Source organism: Rana temporaria, chromosome 4, assembly GCF_905171775.1.
Source record: "Rana temporaria chromosome 4, aRanTem1.1, whole genome shotgun sequence".
NCBI classification, from domain to species: Eukaryota; Metazoa; Chordata; class Amphibia; order Anura; family Ranidae; genus Rana; species Rana temporaria.
The window spans coordinates 466,973,860-466,993,575 of NC_053492.1; the positions used below are offsets into that span (position 1 = coordinate 466,973,860).

The 19,716-nt window shown below is 43.9% G+C and overlaps 1 protein-coding gene across 1 annotated transcript in view; it reads left to right on the forward strand.

The window, feature by feature from the left end:
• PTK7 (protein tyrosine kinase 7 (inactive)) overlaps positions 1 to 19,716 on the forward strand; it is a 57,959-nt gene that overhangs the window by 30,169 nt on the left and 8,074 nt on the right. Inside the window, exons 11-15 of the mRNA XM_040351715.1 lie at positions 73 to 222; positions 5,012 to 5,162; positions 10,468 to 10,595; positions 17,661 to 17,855; positions 17,983 to 18,123. Coding sequence (XP_040207649.1) covers positions 73 to 222; positions 5,012 to 5,162; positions 10,468 to 10,595; positions 17,661 to 17,855; positions 17,983 to 18,123 — 765 coding nt within the window. The remainder of the gene's footprint in view (positions 1 to 72; positions 223 to 5,011; positions 5,163 to 10,467; positions 10,596 to 17,660; positions 17,856 to 17,982; positions 18,124 to 19,716) is intronic.

A 19,716-nucleotide genomic window follows, 5' to 3' on the forward strand; every position in this document is an offset into this window, starting at 1 on the left:
GGCAGACAGAATAATTTGCCTTTTTGTTTTTCTCTGTGGTCACTGACACAAGTCTGATTTCTCTTCTGACAGATGGAAGTAGCTTACCCCCTCACGTGGGTTCGGAGTCCGGTCTTCTGCGCTTTCACCGCGTCACCCGTACTGATGCTGGAAATTACACCTGTATTGCTTCTAACAGCCAGCAGGGGGAGATAAAAACCACAATTCACCTCTCTGTGGCAGGTAAGTGCTCTATTTTGGGAGGGAGAATATGTCCTGATTGGGATCATAATAAATCAGAATAGGTTTTTCCTAATTTTTTATTTTTATTTTTTTATCGATCATTTTTTCTTTAACCACTTGCTGACTGTGCACTGTACATCTATACAGCAACCGTGAATCACGTGTGTGTGTGTGTGTGTGTGTGTGTGTGTGTGTATGTGTATATATATATATATATATATATATATATATATATATATATATATATATACTGGATTCAGATAGCTTTACGCCGATTTATTTTTTTTTTTTTTTTTTTTTTTTAGATTTTGTTTTTTTATTTCCATAGGACCGGCGCTCCAGGGACTAGGCCTAAAAATAACCCTGGCGCTGCAGGGTTGACTAGATCACCAGGTGATGATCATAGTCCCTGTATACAAACAGGTGTTGGGTAATCTGGATAAGGGGTGCGTCCAATGAAGTGAATCCCCCTTGGTATACCACACAGTGGAAGATGTGAAAAACTGCAGATTACCCGTTAATAATGCCAATAGGGTTTAACTGCCACATAGATGACTGTTGACAGATCCAGAGCACTAAAATTAGGGTGTGTATATATAGATACTAGGAATTTGTAAAGGAAAAAACAACAAAACCTCTAAAAAAGAAAGGTCAGGACCCTGTGCAGGCGTCAAAGGTCACAGTGCTGCAGGAGTCAGCAAGTGGTAGGTGAAAAAGGTGAGTATAATCCGGTGTAATTAAGTGGAAATGCCACAGATGTACTACTATACAAAAAAAATAATAAATAAGGTGAAATAGACAATCCCGGAAAAAAAACACAAACCACAATACTAATAGTGTCCCAATGACTTAGTTAGTGGTAAAAGTGAGTGAGAAATATACCTAAAAAGGTTTCCTGAAATCAGTGCAAAATATATATATATATATATATATATATATAATATGTAGAGTCCCGTAACCAAGCAATGGACAGGATCCTGTGCAGGTAGCAGTATAAAAAGTACAGTAATGTTGTTATTCAAGCCTGCCGCTGAAAATAAAAACACCCTTCAATCTCTGTAGACAAGTCATATATCGTAAATCCGCATTCACAGCAGCAGGTTTGAATAATAACATTACTGTACTCTTTATACTGCTACCTGCACAGGATCCTGTCGATTGCTTGGTTACGGGAATATATATATATATATATATATATATATATATATATATATATATATATATATATATATATATATATATATATATATATATATATATTGCACTGATTTCAGGAAACCTTTTTAGGTATATTTCTCACTCACTTTTACCACTAAGTCATTGGGACACTATTAGTATTGTGGTTTGTGTTTTTTTTTCCGGGATTGTCTATTTCACCTTATTTTATTTTTTTTTGCATAGTAGTACATCTGTGGCATTTCCACTTAATTACACAGGATTATACTCACCTTTTTCACCTACCACTTTCCGACTCCTGCAGCACTTTGACCTTTGACGCCTGCACAGGGTCCTTTCTTTTTTAGAGGTTTTGTTGTTTTTTCCTTTACAAATTCCTAGTATCTATATATACACACCCTAATTTTAGTGCTCTGGATCTGTCAACAGTCATCTATGTGGCAGTTAAACCCTATTGGCATTATTAACGGGTAATCTGCAGTTTTTCACATCTTCCACTGTGTGGTATACCAAGGGGGATTCACTTCATTGGACGCACCCCTTATCCAGATTACCCAATTTAAAGGCAATACTTAACCCTTTCACCCAACACCTGTTTGTATACAGGGACTATGATCATCACCTGGTGATCTAGTAGTCAACCCTGCAGCACTACCATCCCATTCTTTATACACTTTATCACTGATCCCATTACTGAGATCTTCCAGGGAGGCAGCAGCACTATCACATCCTAAGCGCGGATTCTTATATTTGTTGACTAAAAATAAGCCTGCTCGCCACGATCCTGGGGATCCTTTTCCCAGCATCGCGGCGAGCTTGCGGGCAGAATTTTTTAGGCCTAAGAACGCCTGCCCGCAGCTCCTTAGGACCGGCACGATGTCCATCAGAAAAAAACTTTGATTCGAATCGTAAATCGATTATAGTGCAAAAAAAGAGGAGATCAAATACCACCAAAGAAAGCTTTATTTGTGGCTTAAAATTTCAAATTTTATTTCGGTACAACGCTGCATGACTACGCAATTGCCAGTTAAAGTAGCGCAGTGCCATGTAGCAAAACCTGGCCTGATCAATCTTCCAGAGGTCAAGTGGATAATTTCCTACAATAATCATATGTAGTATTATTATTAGGGGTGCAACGGATCGTCACCGATCCGTGATCCGAACGGGCCACCCCGTTCGGATCGGCACACCACGCGATCCGCGGAGCGCTCCGGAGCCTCGGCCGTAGGAAAGTCCCCGGCTTCGGCCTAGCTCCGGAGCGGCGGCCATCTTACTCCACCCCCGTGTGCTTGCCAGAGCCCAATGCATAGCGCGACACGCCTCCCCGCACAGCGCGACACGCCTCCCCGCACAGCGCGCTCACTGCAGCCATGTGGAGAGTGGAGACGGCATGATCAGTGAGCTTCTGCAGGTAGGAGATCCGTTGCAATAGTAGTAAGCATTGTAAATGTTCAATCTGAAGCAGACAAATAGCAAGGCAGAGGGAGATAAGGGGCCAGAGGTATTTGTGGAGAGGCCCCCTAACAGCTGCATCTGTAATGGGAGGACATGGGGACAAGTGGACATCTTTCATTACACCCAAAAGAGTATTAGATTCAGTTATTTTCATCACAAAATTGAGCTTATACCCTTAAATACAGTATTTGTAAATCCGACGGACTGTTTAAATGTTAAATTTAATGTGAAAATGTGTTCTGTCACATTAGCAATAAACAGTCCGTCGGATTTCCAAACACTGTATTTAAGGGTATAAGCTCCGTTTTGTGTTGAGAATAACTGTGAAATCTAAAACTCTGGTGGGTGTAACAAGATTTGTCTTTTTTTTTTTTTTTTTTGCTGATCCGAAAATGATCCGATCCGTGACTCCTGATCCGTGGATCGATCCGATCCGTGAGTTTTTTGATTTGTTGCACCCCTAATTATTATTGTTCTTTACACCACAAAGTAGTGAAGCAGTTGGATCGCCTGCCCTGCAGGTTAGCCAGCTTCCATCCAAAGGTGGACGTGGTGCTTGTCTGGGTGTAACTGTACTGATCACTTGTAAGCTTCTTTAGGACAAGAACGTCTTCTATATAATTATGTAGATTATAGGCATCTTTTTTTTCCTTGGCAGTCATGTCAGTAAAAGCTTTTCTTGCGGCAGACCTGTTGGAGGAGACTGTCTAGATGGAGGACGCTTCTATTAATCAGACCAGACTTTCAGTATTGTGGCTCGCTTCCCAGAAGCAGTATTAGTGTAGTAATGATGTAAAATGGGGGAACTAATGCGCAAACCAACAAGGGATAAAGATATACTAAAAACTAAAAGTAGCAGCCATCTAAAAGGGGGGTGAGGGGGCGCTTACTATAAAAAATATTTGAAACTATATGAAATGGCGTGCATAAAACGCCAAATAATTCAAGGGTGATAATTGCAAAACATATCCATAAATCTCTCGTCGTAGAGGTGAAAATAATAAAATAACGCTGTGAAAAATTAAGTGCAACAATCCAGTGCATTATTACTGTTTATAGTGTTTTTTTTTTTGTTTTTTTTTAGTGTATGTATTTTGCATACACAGATTTTATATTATATTTTTTTACACAGGTCATTTCTGCACTTTTTTTTATTTTTTCACAGCGTTATTTTATTATTTTCACCTCCTATGAAGAGTCATTCATGGGTATGTTTTGCAACTGTCACCCTTGAATTATTTGGTGTCTTTATGCACGCCATTTCGTATACCGTATATACTCGAGAATAAGTCGAGTTTTTCAGCACCTTTTTGTGCCTGATCTCCCAGACTTTGGAGACCCGGTACCGGCCGGCCGTAGGTCCCCTAAACACTAAACTCCTTTACAAGTGTGCAAAGTTTGTTGGCCGGGGAGCACCGATTTTTTTTTTTTTTTTTTTTTCCCCCCCCCCCCCCCAAAGTAGGGCATCCCTTCCATAGACTCCCGTGTTAAACAGTAAATTCTCCGGTAACTTTGGGGGACCCGGTACCGACCAGCCGTAGGTCCCCTGGACCCGAAACTTGCCACACATGTAGCCCCAGTTCTCCTCTACAAGTGTTGCTGTCTGGGGGACCTATGGTCGAGGAGCATCAAATTTTTTTTTTTTTTTTTAAAGCCAAGCACCCCTTCTATATACTCCCATGTTAGTCTAGTCCTATACAGTGAGGCATGGGCACAGTGAGGCATGCAGATGGACACCCTAGGCTTATACTCAAGTCAATAAGTCTTTCCCAATTTTTTTGTGGTAAAATTGGGTGCCTCAGCTTATATTCAGGTCGGCTTGTACTCGAGTATATACGGTAGTTTAAAATATTTTTATAGTAAGCGCCCCTCACCCCCTTTTTTAGTGTAGTAATGAGCCGTGGTGGCTCATTACTACACTAAAAGGGGGGTGAGGGGGCGCTTACTATACTCTATGTGTGCAGTTGTGCTGCCCTCCCAGAAGTGTGTGTGTGTGTGTGTGTGTGTGTGTGTGTGTATATATATTAGATAGGTTGGGTCATTTTTTTTTTATTTTTTTTTTTGGTGTCCCTCCCCACTCGTATCTGTGTCTAGTTTGGCGATCAGTCTGTAATTGTGTCTCTGGATGGTGGTGCTATTTAACCATTTTCTTCCGTAGTCTACATCAGCTTCCGAATCATTCCGGAGAACACCACAGTCTACCGGGGAAACACCGCGATTCTGCACTGCCAGGCCACTGCTGACCCTCTGCCGCAAATTCATTGGCGAGGACGTGATGGCTTGTTGGATAACACCAAACCACATCAGAGGTGAGTGAGACGGTCTAGAGCGGGGGATGTCCAACCTTTTGACCCTCCTGGGCCACATTGGAAATGGAATTGTTTTGGGCTGCACATAAAAAAAAAAAAAATGAAACGCTAACTATAAGGCACCATTCTCCCTTCGATTTTGAATCGTGGACAAAATTGCTCCGATTCCGCCCGCAATTCCAAATGGCACTGCGTTCATGGCAAGACACACCATGATTGCAGTGTGATTTTTTTAAATCGCAGGCAGGATTGCAGCTATTCTGCCCGCAATTCAAAATGGCAACGTGTAAATGGGGCCTAAGGCTGTTGAGTAGCAAAGGTCAGTCAGGTGGTCAAATTTCAACTATGTGCTGTGTGTCCAGACTACAGTGCAGAGATTGGAGACGGCTAGGCGGGGTGTTAAGGGCAGGAGGCTTTGAAAGGGGGCGCAACTGAAATCCGGGGGCAACTTTTTCTAATGTTGTTGTCTGATGGTTAGCATTGGTTCAGAGAATGCGTGTTTGTACTTTTTATAGGTAGCTTCACAAAGAGTTAGGCCGGCTTATCTACAGATAAGCCGACCTAACTCTGAATCTACGCCGGCGTTTGTTTAAGCGTATGCTCAAACAGAGATACGCTTAAACAAAGCTAAGATAGAACGGCGCAAGCCGGCCTATCTTGGCTTGCAATGTTTCTGGTGGCCGCTAGATGGCGCTTCCATTGCGGCCGGCGTAGATTATGTAAATGAGGGGATACGCCGATTCACGAGCGTACGCCGGGCCTACACCGTCGCATTACGTCGTTTCCGTAAGGGTTACGCCGCCTAAAGTTATTCCACCTATGAGGTGGAATAACAAAGTTAAGTATGGCCGCCGTTCCCGCCGCGAGGTTCGAATTTTTTGCGTAAGTCATCCGCGAATCGGGATTTACGTCGTTTACGTCCGCGTCGAAATCAATAGGCCCGTACGGCGTACTTAGCCGCAATGCGCACTGGGAAATGTAGTCGCCCGGCGCATGCGCAGTACACAAAAACATCAAACGTGAGGTCAAGCCTCATTTCCATACAACACGCACCCCTCCTAGTCATTTGAATTAGGCGCGCTTACGCCCGCTCGTTTTAGGCTACGCCGCCGAAAATTAACAGGTAAGTGGCTTAAGAATCACTAATAGCCTAAATAATTTACGGCGGTGTAGCCTAAAAAGACTAGGCTAGGCCGTCCTAATTTTAGGCCAGGGTACGTGAATCTACCCATTAGATTTTACTCTGACGGATTTGTGTACACCCGATCGGATAATCCAACGGAACACATTTGTTGTCGGACATTCCGCAATTTGAGAACATGCAATCCCACATTTTGTTGTCGTAAATTCCAACAACAATTGTCAGATGGAGCGTACAGACGGTTGGATTATGCGACAAAACGCGTCCATCGGACAATTGTTGTCGGAATATCCGATCCTGTGTACAGGCCTTAACAGTCCCAACAGGACTCCCCATCAATCCTTTGTTCTCTTCTGGTCTTCCTCAGTGCTGTACTCTTCAAAGTGTACTTGATTTAAAATGTTTTGTTTCGTTTTTTTGTCCATTGAGGGACACAAATCCATACTTTAGGGTTTTACAGCCACTTACTGGAGGAATTGACACTGGTAAACAAAAGAACTGTGGGCCAGCCCAAGATAAGTCCCACCTATTCATAGCATGGCACAGTTTTTTTCTTTTTCTTTAGCTCTTATTGGAAAAGACTAATCATTTTATTTATATATATATATATATCTATCTATCTATCTATCTCTTTTATTTTTTTTTCTAGCACTAGTTCTTTATCGTCCATTGATTGAAATTGGGATTCACAGACAGGTTAAACCGGCTCCTACAGGAAGTGGGGCTACTGACCAAATAAAAAAATTGTAGGCCAGTAAAGTGTAACCAGCGCAACTTTTTTTTGCTAGTGTGCTTTGAGGTTGGATGTCGTATTTTTTTTTTTCCTGTTGCATCGTTGATCTTGAGTTCAATCAAGATTCCTTGTTAAACAGCTGCTTGATCTGGGATGCACATAGCAGCTGTCTGGATTGCTGGCTTCCATAGCATTCACTTTTGGAGTCTGTACCCAGACCCCAATGGACTGGACAATTGCAGGACTTGCCTGGAATGTGACCTCTACATCGTAGTGCTTTCGGAGCCTTTGTGTCTTGTTTAGTTAGTTACTGCATGCTTTCTGGGTTCAGAACCCCCTGGTGCAACTTCAGAAGTGACCCTCAAACATACTCACCGGCCACTTGATTAGGTATACCTGTTGCTTTGTAACACAACTTGCTAATCGGCCAATCACATGGCAGCAACTCAATACCTTTGGGCATCTAGACGTGGTGAAGACAACTTTGAAGTTCAAACCGAGCATCACAATGGGGAAGAAAGGGGATTTAAAGTGGAGTTCCACCCATAAATATAACATTACATCACTATTTTTAAAAAAATGTGATTAGTCCTTTAAAAAAAAATTTTTTTTTTATATGCCTTCAAAGTGTTGTTGCTAGGCAGAATAGTTAATCTTCCCACTTCCTGCACCTAGGTGCTTAAGCTTCCTAACCTACTCCACACAGACTCCTGGGAATGTAGTGGGTGTAACTTTCCAGGAGTCTGTGCACTCCCCAGTCTCGAAGAATCATGTGACTTGGACAGTACAGGTGCTGAAACCTGATCTGAAACCTATTACACTGCTTGTGCAGCACTGAGCATGTGCGAGATCTGCAAGGCTGAAATCCAGGAAGTCATACAGTCTGGCTTCATGATGCCCACACTTAAGATGGCCCCAGTCCATTTCTATTTTATAAAGTGTCTAAATGCTCTAACAACCTAACAAAACGGACCTTAGTTTACAGACTAACTTTACTACAATACATTAAGCTTGTGTATTACAGGGGTATTTATATATATATATATATATAAGAAGTGAAATTGTGGCCGGAACTCCGCTTTAAGTGACTTTGAACGTGACATGGTTGTTGGTGCCAGACGGGCTGGTCTGAGTATTTCAAAACCCGCTGATCTACTGGGATTTTCACACACAATCATCTCTCGGATTTACAGAGATTGGTCTGAAAAAGAGAAAATATCCAGTTGTGTGGAGGAAAATGCCTTGTTGATGTCAGAGGAGAATGGGCAGACTGGTTCCAGATGATAGGCAACAATAACTCAAATAACCACTTGTTACACCCAAGGTATGCAGAATGCCATCTCTGAATGCCCAATACATCAAACCTTGAAGCAGATGGGTTACAGCAGCAGAAGACCACACCGGGTGCCACTCCTGTCCACTAAGAATAGGTAACTGAGGCTACAATTCACACAGGATCACCAAAATTGGACATTGGAAGATTGGAAAAACGTTGCCTGGTCTGATGAGTCTGGATTTCAGCTGCGATATTCAGATGGTGGGGTCAGAATTTGGTGCAAACGACATGAAAGCATGGCTCCATCCTGCCTTGTATCACCGGTTCAGGCTGGTGGTGGTGGTGTATTCTCTGTTCACTTTGGGCTCCTTGGTACCTGAGTATTGTTGCTGACCATGTTCAACGGTTCAGGCTGTCGGCGTAATGGTTTGGGGGGGGGGGGGGTTCCAGTTCTGGATTTTATGACGATCTGGGCTATCCCCATTGTGGGGTTCCTGGCTGACCCGCTTCTCGGGAAACATTCAGATGATCCTCATTGAGCCAGATTAACCAGGCCAGCGTACCACAACTGTTCTTCTATATTGTCCGGACCTTCTGTCTCCAAGGGCCAATTTACCTTCCTGCTTCACGGTCACTGGCCTAAATGGCATGACTGTTGAAGCCTTGGTTCTGAGATTTCTGATGTGGGGCATTTCTAATCTCAGGCATTCTTATTGTGCTAAAAGCTAAGTAGTCTACTTGTAAGGTCTATCACTGCACATGGAAGGTATACTTCATTTGGTGTGAGGTTTTTGACTCCAGGAAGTTCTCCATGGGATGAAGGCTCTTCTTCCTACAGTTGGGCCTGGATTAGCATTTGGCCCTTGGCACCATTTAAGGGTCAGATATTTGCTTTGGCAATCTTATGCCGGAGACCCATGGCCTTCCTGTTCTTGTAAGACCTTTGGTCAAAGTGTTTCTCCTTTGCCACCCCTTTCTGTTCCATGTGACTCTAAGGAATGAAAATCTGGTTCTCTCGTCACTTTGCAAACCACCATAGAACCCAATACAGATATTCCTGTGTTCACTCTTACTCACTTAGGTGATTTTGTGGCAATTACATTTGTAAAGTTGCTAGGCAGTCATTCCTGTAAAGAATACCGTATTTATCGGCGTATAACGCGCACCCCAATTTTAGGAGGGAAGTTTAAGGGAAAAAAAACATTTTAAATAAAGAACTTTGAAACCCCCATCATTGCAGCCTCGCCAGTGTCAGATCCCTGCCGTCTCCGAGGGAAGAGGAGGAACGAGTGCCGCTGAATTACAGAGCCGCGATCTTCTGTGTACCGGGCGCTCCGTCACTCACAGCCACGCCTCCTGGCCCTGCTCAAATGATAGACAGTTGCCCAATGCGGGGAGGAGGCGTGGCTGTGAGTGACGGAGCGCCCGGTACACAGTAGATCGCGGCTCTGTAATTCAGCGGCACTCGTTCCTCCTCTTCCCTCGGAGACGGCAGGGATCGGCGTATAACGTGCACCCGTGATTTTCCCCCTATTTTCAGGGGAAAAAAGTGCGCGTTATACGTCGATAAATACAGTATTTTGTAATCTTTCATAAGGGTAAGGTGGTGTTGAGGCCCGGAACTCCTGTACTACCTAAGGTAGTTTCGGATTTTCACCTCTATCAGGACACCACGTTGTACGGCTCCAGTTCATCGGAAGGTAGTTTCGCCCCGTTGGCAGGATGTAATTTAGCATGTAGGTCTCCCAGCCACTGCTTCCTATAGGTAGACTGACTGTTATTTCCGATGTTCCCTTAAAGCCTGCACCATCTCTAGGTGGCCCATTTTTCAAGCTTATGGTCTGGCAGATTGGGTTCTTCCCTTACCTTTCAAAACGCACTCCGGCCACATTTACCCAGATCTGTAAAGCTGCCATCTGATCTTTTGTCCACACTCCTAGTTTATAATGCAACTAGTCCCCAGTTATTTTTTGCAGCTCCCCACCCCTCATTTGGGCTGCTTTTGAATGTCCCAACAATTTTGACTTCCTTTGTTCCTCAATGGACAAGAACAAAATAGGATTTTTGCACTCTGTGTAAAGTCGTTTTTTTTTTTTTTTTTTCTTCTTCTCTACCCAACATGGCGACTAACAATCTTTTGTCCATCTCTCCGCAGGATTCAGGTCATGCCGAATGGCTCTCTTGTTGTATATCATGTGTCCGGTGAGGACTCTGGGAAATACACTTGTATTGCCGGTAACGCTTGTAACATCATCCACCGCGATACCTTCCTGTATGTCGTAGGTGAGTTTGGTTCTCTTTACTGTGGAGCCCTAATTATTCGTGCTAAAGGAAAGCTGAGTGGTGGCATTGTATTGTACTATCTGTGTGTGGGGAATCATTTTTAAAATGGCTTATATAGTCATCCGCGTAAAGTTAACCGCTTGCCGATTGTATCCCATGTACATCGGCAAGGTGGCTCTTCTGTAGGGCTGCAACTAACGATTATTTTCATAATCGATTAGTTGTCCGATTTATTGTTTCGATTAATCGATTATTCGGATAATAGCCTAAAAAAATAAAAAATAAAATGCATTTTTACATTTTTTTGGGCCAATTTGTTGTTGGGCAGATTACAAAACACAAATTGCCGCAAAAACACATTGCGTGCTTTTCTGCAGCTTCTCCATTGAAGTATATTGAACCCAAAAAAAACAAAATAGCACAGTTTTGCGTTAAAAAGGCCTTGCCCTTTCCAAATACGCAGCAGCTGAAAATAAATCATGGATGTGAAGTGTCCCATAGGAAAACATGTAAATGAACTGTAGTGTGTTTCTGTAAAAAGCACCAAAAAACCGAGGTGTGACACCCGGCCTAAGATGTTTAGTATCATAAAAAAAAAAAAAAAAGTACAAAAAGAGCAAATAATATTTACAACAGAAGACGTGCGCCGTAGACAATGGCGCAGGCGCACTTTAGAAACGGCGATTGTGCCCTTTCTAAAGGAGGTCATGCCTTGACTGGGGGCTCCCGCACGCATTGCGCAGGAGTGACGCCATCGCTGCTTCGGCCAATCACAACGCCGGAGCTGCGATACCTAGACATAACTTCGGGACGACATGTCGCCAGCCGGTGCTGTCGGGCACCGCAACAGGGGCTTCGATCCCAGGTAAGTATTACATACTGAGCTAGTATGCTATGCATACTAGCTCAATTTTGTCTTGCAGGTGGTGGTGTTTTTTTTTTTCAGTGGTGGGTTTACAACCACTTTGACCAAGGTTTTGGGATTACAGAAATTCATAATGCTGACTCCTGAGCTGTCAGGGGGATAGAAAACAGGGGACACAGGAACTTTTTAAACATTTGATTGTTTTATTCCATTTTTTTTTTTTTAGAACATAGAGAGGGGTAAATGACACTGCAAAAGCACTGTGCTGTCTAATAATAATAATACATTTTATTTATAATGTCCTTTACATCAAAAGATCTCAAAGGGCTAGAAAAATAAGCAATTTATACAATAAAAATGAACATCGAAAAGGAATTAAAGGCTATAGTAAAAAGTAAGTCTTAAGACCTTTTTTTAAAACAATCAACAGATTGAGGGGCCCTCAACGTGTCAGGTAGGGCATTCCACAGGCGTGGGGCAGCTGCACAAAATGCCCCGTCTCCCATTGTCCTCAATCTAGTTCTTGGTATATAAAGGTTTGATTGAATGGAGCAGAGGGAACACGTTGTGTTTTTTGCAATTTGAGAAGTTCTTTAAGATAGGAAGGGGCATGTCCATAAATACGTTGATGTACATTAAATCTATCATCAGTCTATCATGCATTAACGCAGGGGTGCCCAACCAGTGGCCCGTGGAGCCCTCTGATGTGGCCCGCGACCTCCTGCTCTGGGATGGAATAGAATATTGTTACTAAAGGTCTGTTTTATTACTAAAATCACAGTGTATATGCGCAGATCTGTTCTGCAGTGATTACTGGGCTGTGTTCAAAACTGATCCGCAAGTGCAAAGCAGTGCACCTGCGGGTTACCTACACTGAGCTGTAGATTTGTTATTGCCTGCGAGTTTGGTGAGGGTAAACTCCAGTGCATATGTGTGAAAGCAGCCTTGGGCCCCTTTCACGCGGTCAGTCTGACCCAATTGGACCCTCCATTCACCTCTAAGGAGTGGCAGATGTAAACCCACTTGTGTCCTACCTCCAATCCGCAAAAAAAAAAAAAAAGAGTATAGTGGGCAGAGCGGACACTGACCTGCCATTCACCCGCTCGGCTCGTTGTGGCCCGCGACCGGTTACCAAGTCGCTTAAAGCAGAGTTCCACCCAAAAGTGGAACTTCCGCTTAATCCACTCCTCGCCCCCTTACGTGCCACATTTGGCATGTCATTTTTTTGGGGGGGTTGTGGGGGCTTCAGGAGGAGTGGGACTTCCTGTCCCACTTCCGCCGAGGGGCTGCTAAGGCGAATAGTCAGATCGCCTTTTGGCAGCCCCTCCCTGTAGGCGATCGCCTGTCCAATCGGATGGCGAAGTGGGTGCCTGGCCGTGAACCCGAAAGCTGTCACGGCCGGGTGCCCACACTAAGAATGAAGACGCCGGCCAGAGAGGGGGGGGGGGGGAGGAGAGGAGCGGAGCCCCGGCCGGCGCGTCGCTGGAAGGTGGAGCAGGTGAGTATGTTTATTAAAAGCCAGCAGCTACACTTTTTGTAGCTGCTGACTTTTAATAAACATTAAAAATGACTAGGACACCCCTTCTAGTGGCTTTCTCTCTTCAAAAGGTTGGGCACCCCTGCATTAAAGGATCCTGATTTTGTTCATTTTTTTCCCAGAAGATAACAGGACTGACTGTATTTGCATAAATGTAGAATATTGTACATATCATAAAGAAGACATCCCCTGAAAATAAGCCCTAGTGTGTTTTTTATGTAGCCAAAATTCCCCGGGCTTATTTTCGGGGAAGCACAGTATATATATATATATATATATATATATATATATATATATATATATATATATATATATATATATATATATATATATATATATATATATATATATATATATATATATATATATATATATATATATATATATATATATATATATATATATATATAAATCAAGCAACTATTCTAAGTGACAGAAAGCTATGGGGAGAACCACCCTGTGTGATCAAATTTCAACAATAGATCCAAATAACTTTCATATAAAAGGATTAGGTATTATGTGCAGTGTAAGTAGTCATATAATGCTTCACCATTCATAAACTGAGTCAACAAATGTCGCACAAGTCTGAGCAAGCCGATATACTCGGTCCCAGAAGCTTGGTTGCAGCAGGCAAAGACGCAGTCACAGGTGTATCCTTCATTCCAGCCTGCTAATCCAACAAAGAGCAGTGCAGGTAGAGAGAGAAGTCCCAGCAAGTTGATTATAAAGCATTTCTTTCTTGTATTTAGCAGCCCTTTGCATGATAATGTTATGCCTAACCATCCATGAACTGATGAGGAATCGGATGTAGCTCCCATCTTGGCACGCTGATATACTCTATGCTCGGTGTATCGCCTGGCTGAGATTTGTGGTACATCTGCTGATTCATACTCTTGGTGTTGCATGAATCTGTTGGAACTTTTCTTATACGTTTCTGGCTACAGATTTGCTTTAGCAAAAAAGGAACAAAGATTGTCTCTGGGCAGCCGCACTCTGAACAAATTGTAGCCTTTTATTAAAAGGAGGACCGCACTACAAGTCACAGCAAAATAAAACCTGACCACTGACGCGTTTCACTATGACTAAGCACTAGTTTCAGTGCGAAACGCGTCAGGGTCGGGTTTTATTTTGCTGTGACTTGTAGTGCTGTCCTTTTTAAAGCGGAGGTTCACCGCTAAAATGCCGTTTTTACCCCTTAGAGTGATGCTCATTTAGTCTAGGGGAATCGGCTAGTTGTTTTAAAATCGAACCTGTACTTACCTTTTTAGAGAGCGATCTTCTCCGCCACTTCCGGGTATGGGCTGCGGGACTGGGCGTTCCTTCTTGATTGACAGGCTTCCGACGGTCGCATCCATCGCGTCACGATTTTCCGAAAGTAGCCGAACGTCGGTGCGCAGGCGCAGTATAGAGCCGCACCAACGTTTGGACTTCTTTCGGCTACTCATGACGCGATGGATGCGACCGTCGGAAGACTGTCAATCAAGAAGGAACGCCCAGTCCCGAAGACCCATACCCGGAAGTGGCGGAGAATATCGCTCTCTACAACGGTAAGTACTGCTCGGGTTTTAAAACAACTAGCCGATTCCCCTAGACACAACAAGCATCCATCTAAGGGAATAGAAGTTAAAAAAAACATTTATGGGAGAACTCCCGCTTTAATAAAAGGCTACAATTTGTTCAGAGTGCGGCTGTTCAGAGACAATCTTTGTTCCTGCTTTGCCAAGTGCATTGCCTGCACCTGAGTTGTCTGCAACGGAGGATATTCATCTGGGTTCCCACCTGGAGCGGCTATTCCCTTTTCCCCTACAGATTTGCTTCACCCGGTTGTTCACCATTCCTGATACGGCCTATTATCAGCCATTTGTTTTAAAGAAGAGCTCTTCTTTCAAAAACACTTTACATAGTTCATGTGGGCCAGGCTGGTCCAAATGATTTATGTTCCTCACGAACCTGTGAGGCCGCTGGATATGCGGTATAAACTGTATGTAGCTGCGGCCATGTACAGCATACCACGCTGTGTTCCAGGTGCGAGCCGAGACTTCCTGTTTCATATCCGGAACATAGGTAAGTCTCTACAACAGCGTTGCTCAGCCACTCCAGAGCAAGCAATGTATTATATCAATGAATGCAAAGCTTCCTCTGATTGGCTGAGTCAGAGAGGCGGGCTGATGTCGCAACCTCTGACTTGGCCAATCATAGAAAGCTTTGCATTTAATGAAAATACATAACTTGCTCTATTTTCATTGAATGCAAAGCTTCCCATGATTGGCCAAGTCAGTGGTTGTGACATCAGCCGGCCTCTCTGACTCAGCCAATCATAGGAAGCTTTGCGTTCAATGAAAATACACCACTTGCTCTATTTTCATTGAATGCAAAGCTTCCTATGATTGGCCCAGTCAGTGGTTGTGACATCAGCCGGCCTCTCTGACTCAGCCAATCATAGGAAGCTTTGCATTCAATGAAAATAGAGCAAGTGGTGTGTATTCATTGAATGCAAAGCTTCCTATGATTGGCCAAGTCAGAGGTTGTGACATCAGCCCGCCTCTCTGACAGCCAATCGGTGTAAGCTTTGTATTCATTGATGAAATACATTGCTTGCTCTGAGTGGCTGAGCGCCGCTGTTGTAGACTGACCTATGTTCTGGGTATGAGACAGTCCCTGAACACGCCCGAAACAAAGTGCAGTAGGCTGTATGTGGCCGTAGCTATATACAGTTTATATTGCACATCCAGCTGCCCCACAGGTTAGTGAGGGACGTAGTTCATGAAGGCCAAGATGGTCCAAATGAACTATGTAAAGTGTTTTTGAAAGATGGAGTTCTTCTTTAAGCATAGTTGTTTTCTGTTGCTTCAACATATGTCTGTATCTTGCACACAAAAATATCTATTTGCATGTGAGCAATCTATATTACCCATCAAGCCTCTGGAATACAAAAATGCCCTCTACAATCTTAAAGTATAACCAAAGGAATTTATTTAAACATTTTGGATTGAATGGAAGAGGCATTAGAACCCCTGTCGGATTTTATTGCTGTCTGTGCCCCCATTAAGGCTGGGTTCACACACGTGTAAATTGGATGCGGATTTCTCTGCATCCAATTCGCATGACCGGAGATTGTGACTGGCTCTTAATGGAGCCATTTCTCATCTCCAGGGCGGCTTGCACAAGGGACCTGTGCGTCTTTAGCTCCGTTTCAGGGCCAAATTCAGGCAAAAATTCAGCACTGGTTCGCCCCTAAAAAAGGAGACTAGGGACCCACTGGACCCCTGCTGTGAGCTACTCCGCACAGAGGTGTGAACCCAGCCTTGAAGAGGAAGTAAACCCTGATGGGTTTTACTTCCTTATTTTTCCTTTGCAAATTAAAAGCATAATGAGTTAGTATGCATTAGTTTGCATTCGTTTTCTGTGCAAATACCGTGTGAGATAAAAAGTTGCAATGACCACCATTGTATTCTCTAGGGTCTCTGCTAAAAAAAAAACATATGTAACGTTTGGGGGTTTTATGAATTTTCTAGCAAAAAAAAAATATGATTTTTTTACATGTAGGAGAGAAATGTCAGAATTGGCCTGGTTGGCAAGTGGTTAATTGGATGAGGTAGAGAGGGACAAGGTGGTGGCATTATGATCTCCACCTCAGCCTAACGGGGAATGCTTTGGATTCATTTAGAGAGGTCTAAAGTGGTGTTTGCATGGGGCTCATGCTGAGCTAGAGACCTCCTCTGTTCACAATGCAGCAGGAAAGCCGCCCAGCATGGGACCCAGCAGCCGGCCGCCCAGCATGGGACCCAGCAGCCGGCCGCCCAGCTTGGGACCCAGCAGCCGGCCGCCCAGCTTGGGACCCAGCAGCCGGCCGCCCATCGCTGTAGTAATGGTACCTACTACAGTGATTTCCATCTTCCTTGGGAATCAGCCAGGTATTGGGACCTCCATAGTTCTATGGGTCCAGCTTGGACCAATGCAAACTATGCAAAAATACCTAAAATTCAGCTTTAAGCATCTTTTAGGTAAATAAAACAGATGAAAATTTGCACATAATAAAAAATCCTTTTATCTGAAGGCTCTTCGGATCCATTGTTTGAAATGTGATTATGTGCGATTCTCCGCATGGAAATGTGTATAGTCGATTGACATATTTACCGCTCTATTTTTCATATATTAATACATTTTGGAGGCGGTGTAGGTTTAGTGTGGGAACTGCATAAATTACCAACCTGTCTGTTTTTAGCCAAAAGCTTTCTTGTATTAGTTATTATAGGAGTAGTCAAAGCCTGTTTAATGTTGAACCCTTTCACTGCCAGAGCCGATTTTGCAGGTTTTGTTTTTCATTTTAGGCCTGAAGGTTACACAAAATCCCAAAACTTTATATATATTTTCTAAAAGCGGACACCCTAGAGCAGTGGTCATCAACTGTGATGTATTTCAGTTATCTTGCAAACCTGGCCTGTTAGTGGGCCCTGCAGGACAGGGTTGATGACCACTGCCCTATAGAATAAAATGGTGGTAGTTCCAATTTTTTGTCACAGGTTATTACTGCAAAGGTTTAGGAATGCTAAATTTCAGTAAAGAATTAAGTTAAGTTGTAGATGGGTTGTTGGTTCTATGCTGTTGGGGGGTCACACTGTAGATGAGATATAGACTCATGGACTCTCTTCTTTTTTTCTAGAAAAGCCTGTTGAGCAGCAGGATCATAACTTCAACCCCCCGTACGATATGATCCGGACAATTAGCCTGTCGGTGTGCGCTGCAGTGGTGTACATTATTGTTGTACTTGGGCTCATGTTCTACTGTAAGAAACGCCGCAAAGCCAAAAGACTGACTAAGAAGGACGGAGACGAGCCAGAAATGGAGTGTCTAAATGGTGAGGCACCTGATGGGTATAGAAAGTCATCACATGACCAAGATCAAAGCCACATGATTGGTGTAGAGAGCAATCACTTGACCGAGAACAGAATGGTGATGATGTAATTTTGTTTCTCTGTTTCCAGGTGGCACCGCACTACACAATGGACAGACCACCGCTGAGATCCAGGAGGAGGTGCCGCTCACCACACTGGCAAACAAGAGACTGAGTTCCGGAGATAAAATCAACTTCCCCCGATCCAACCTCCATCCAATCACTACACTAGGTACTCCCTCGTTCCAATCTCCATCCATGCACTATGCTAGATACTCCCCCCTGATCTGACCTCCATCCCATCACTTCGATAGGTAGTCTCCTTATCCAACCTCCATCCCATCACTACACTAGGTACTCCCCTTATCCGACCTCCATCCCATCACTTCACTAGGTAGTCTCCTTATCCGACCTCATCCCATCACTTCACTAGGTAGTCCCCTTATCCAACCTCCATCCCATCACTTCATTAGATAGTCCCCTTATCTGACCTCCATCCCATCACTTCACTATGTAGTCTCCTTATCCGACCTCCATCCCATCACTTCACTAGGTAGTCTCCTTATCCAACCTCCATCCCATCACTACATTAGGTACTCCCCTTATCCAACCTCCATCCCATCACTACATTAGGTACTCCCTCGTTCCACACCTCCATCCATGTACTATGCTAGATACTCCCCCTGATCTGACCTCCATCCCATCACTTCACTATGTAGTCTCCTTATCCGACCTCCATCCCATCACTTCACTAGGTAGTCTCCTTATCCAACCTCCATCCCATCACTACATTAGGTACTCCCCTTATCCAACCTCCATCCCATCACTTCATTAGGTAGTCCCCTTATCCAACCTCCATCCCATCACTTCATTAGATAGTCCCCTTATCCGACCTCCATCCCATCACTTCACTAGGTAGTCTCCTTATCCAACCTCCATCCCATCACTACATTAGGTACTCCCCTTATCCAACCTCCATCCGATCACTACATTAGGTACTCCCCTTATCCAACCTCCATCCCATCACTACATTAGGTAGTCCCCTTATCCAACCTCCATCCCATCACTACATTAGGTACTCCCTCGTTCCAACCTCCATCCATTTACTACACTAGGTACTCCCCTGATCTCTATCCTGTCACTTCACTAGGTAGTCCCCTTATCCAACCTCCATCCCATCACTACATTAGGTACTCCCTCGTTCCACACCTCCATCCATGTACTATGCTAGATACTCCCCCTGATCTGACCTCCATCCCATCACTTCACTAGGTAGTCCCCTTATCCAACCTCCATCCCATCACTTCACTAGGTAGTCTCCTTATCCAACCTCCATCCCATCACTACATTAGGTACTCCCCTTATCCAACCTCCATTCGATCACTACATTAGGTACTCCCCTTATCCAACCTCCAACCGATCACTACATTAGGTACTCCCCTTATCCAACCTCCATCCCATCACCTCAATAGGTACTCCCCTTATCCAACCTCCATCCCATCACTTCATTAGGTACTCCCCTTATCCAACCTCCATCCCATCACCTCAATAGGTACTCCCCTTATCCAACCTCCATCCCATCACTTCATTAGGTAGTCTCCTTATCTGACCTCCATCCCATCGCTACATTAGGTACTCCCTCGTTCCAACCTCCATCCATTTACTACACTAGGTACTCCCCTGCTCTGATCTCTATCCTGTCACTTCACTAGGTAGTCCCCTTGTCCAACCTCCATGCCTCGCTTCACTAGGTACCCCCCTGATCTGACCCTCCCATCCCATCACTGTATCGGGTACTCCCCTGATCTCACTGACCTTCTCCCAT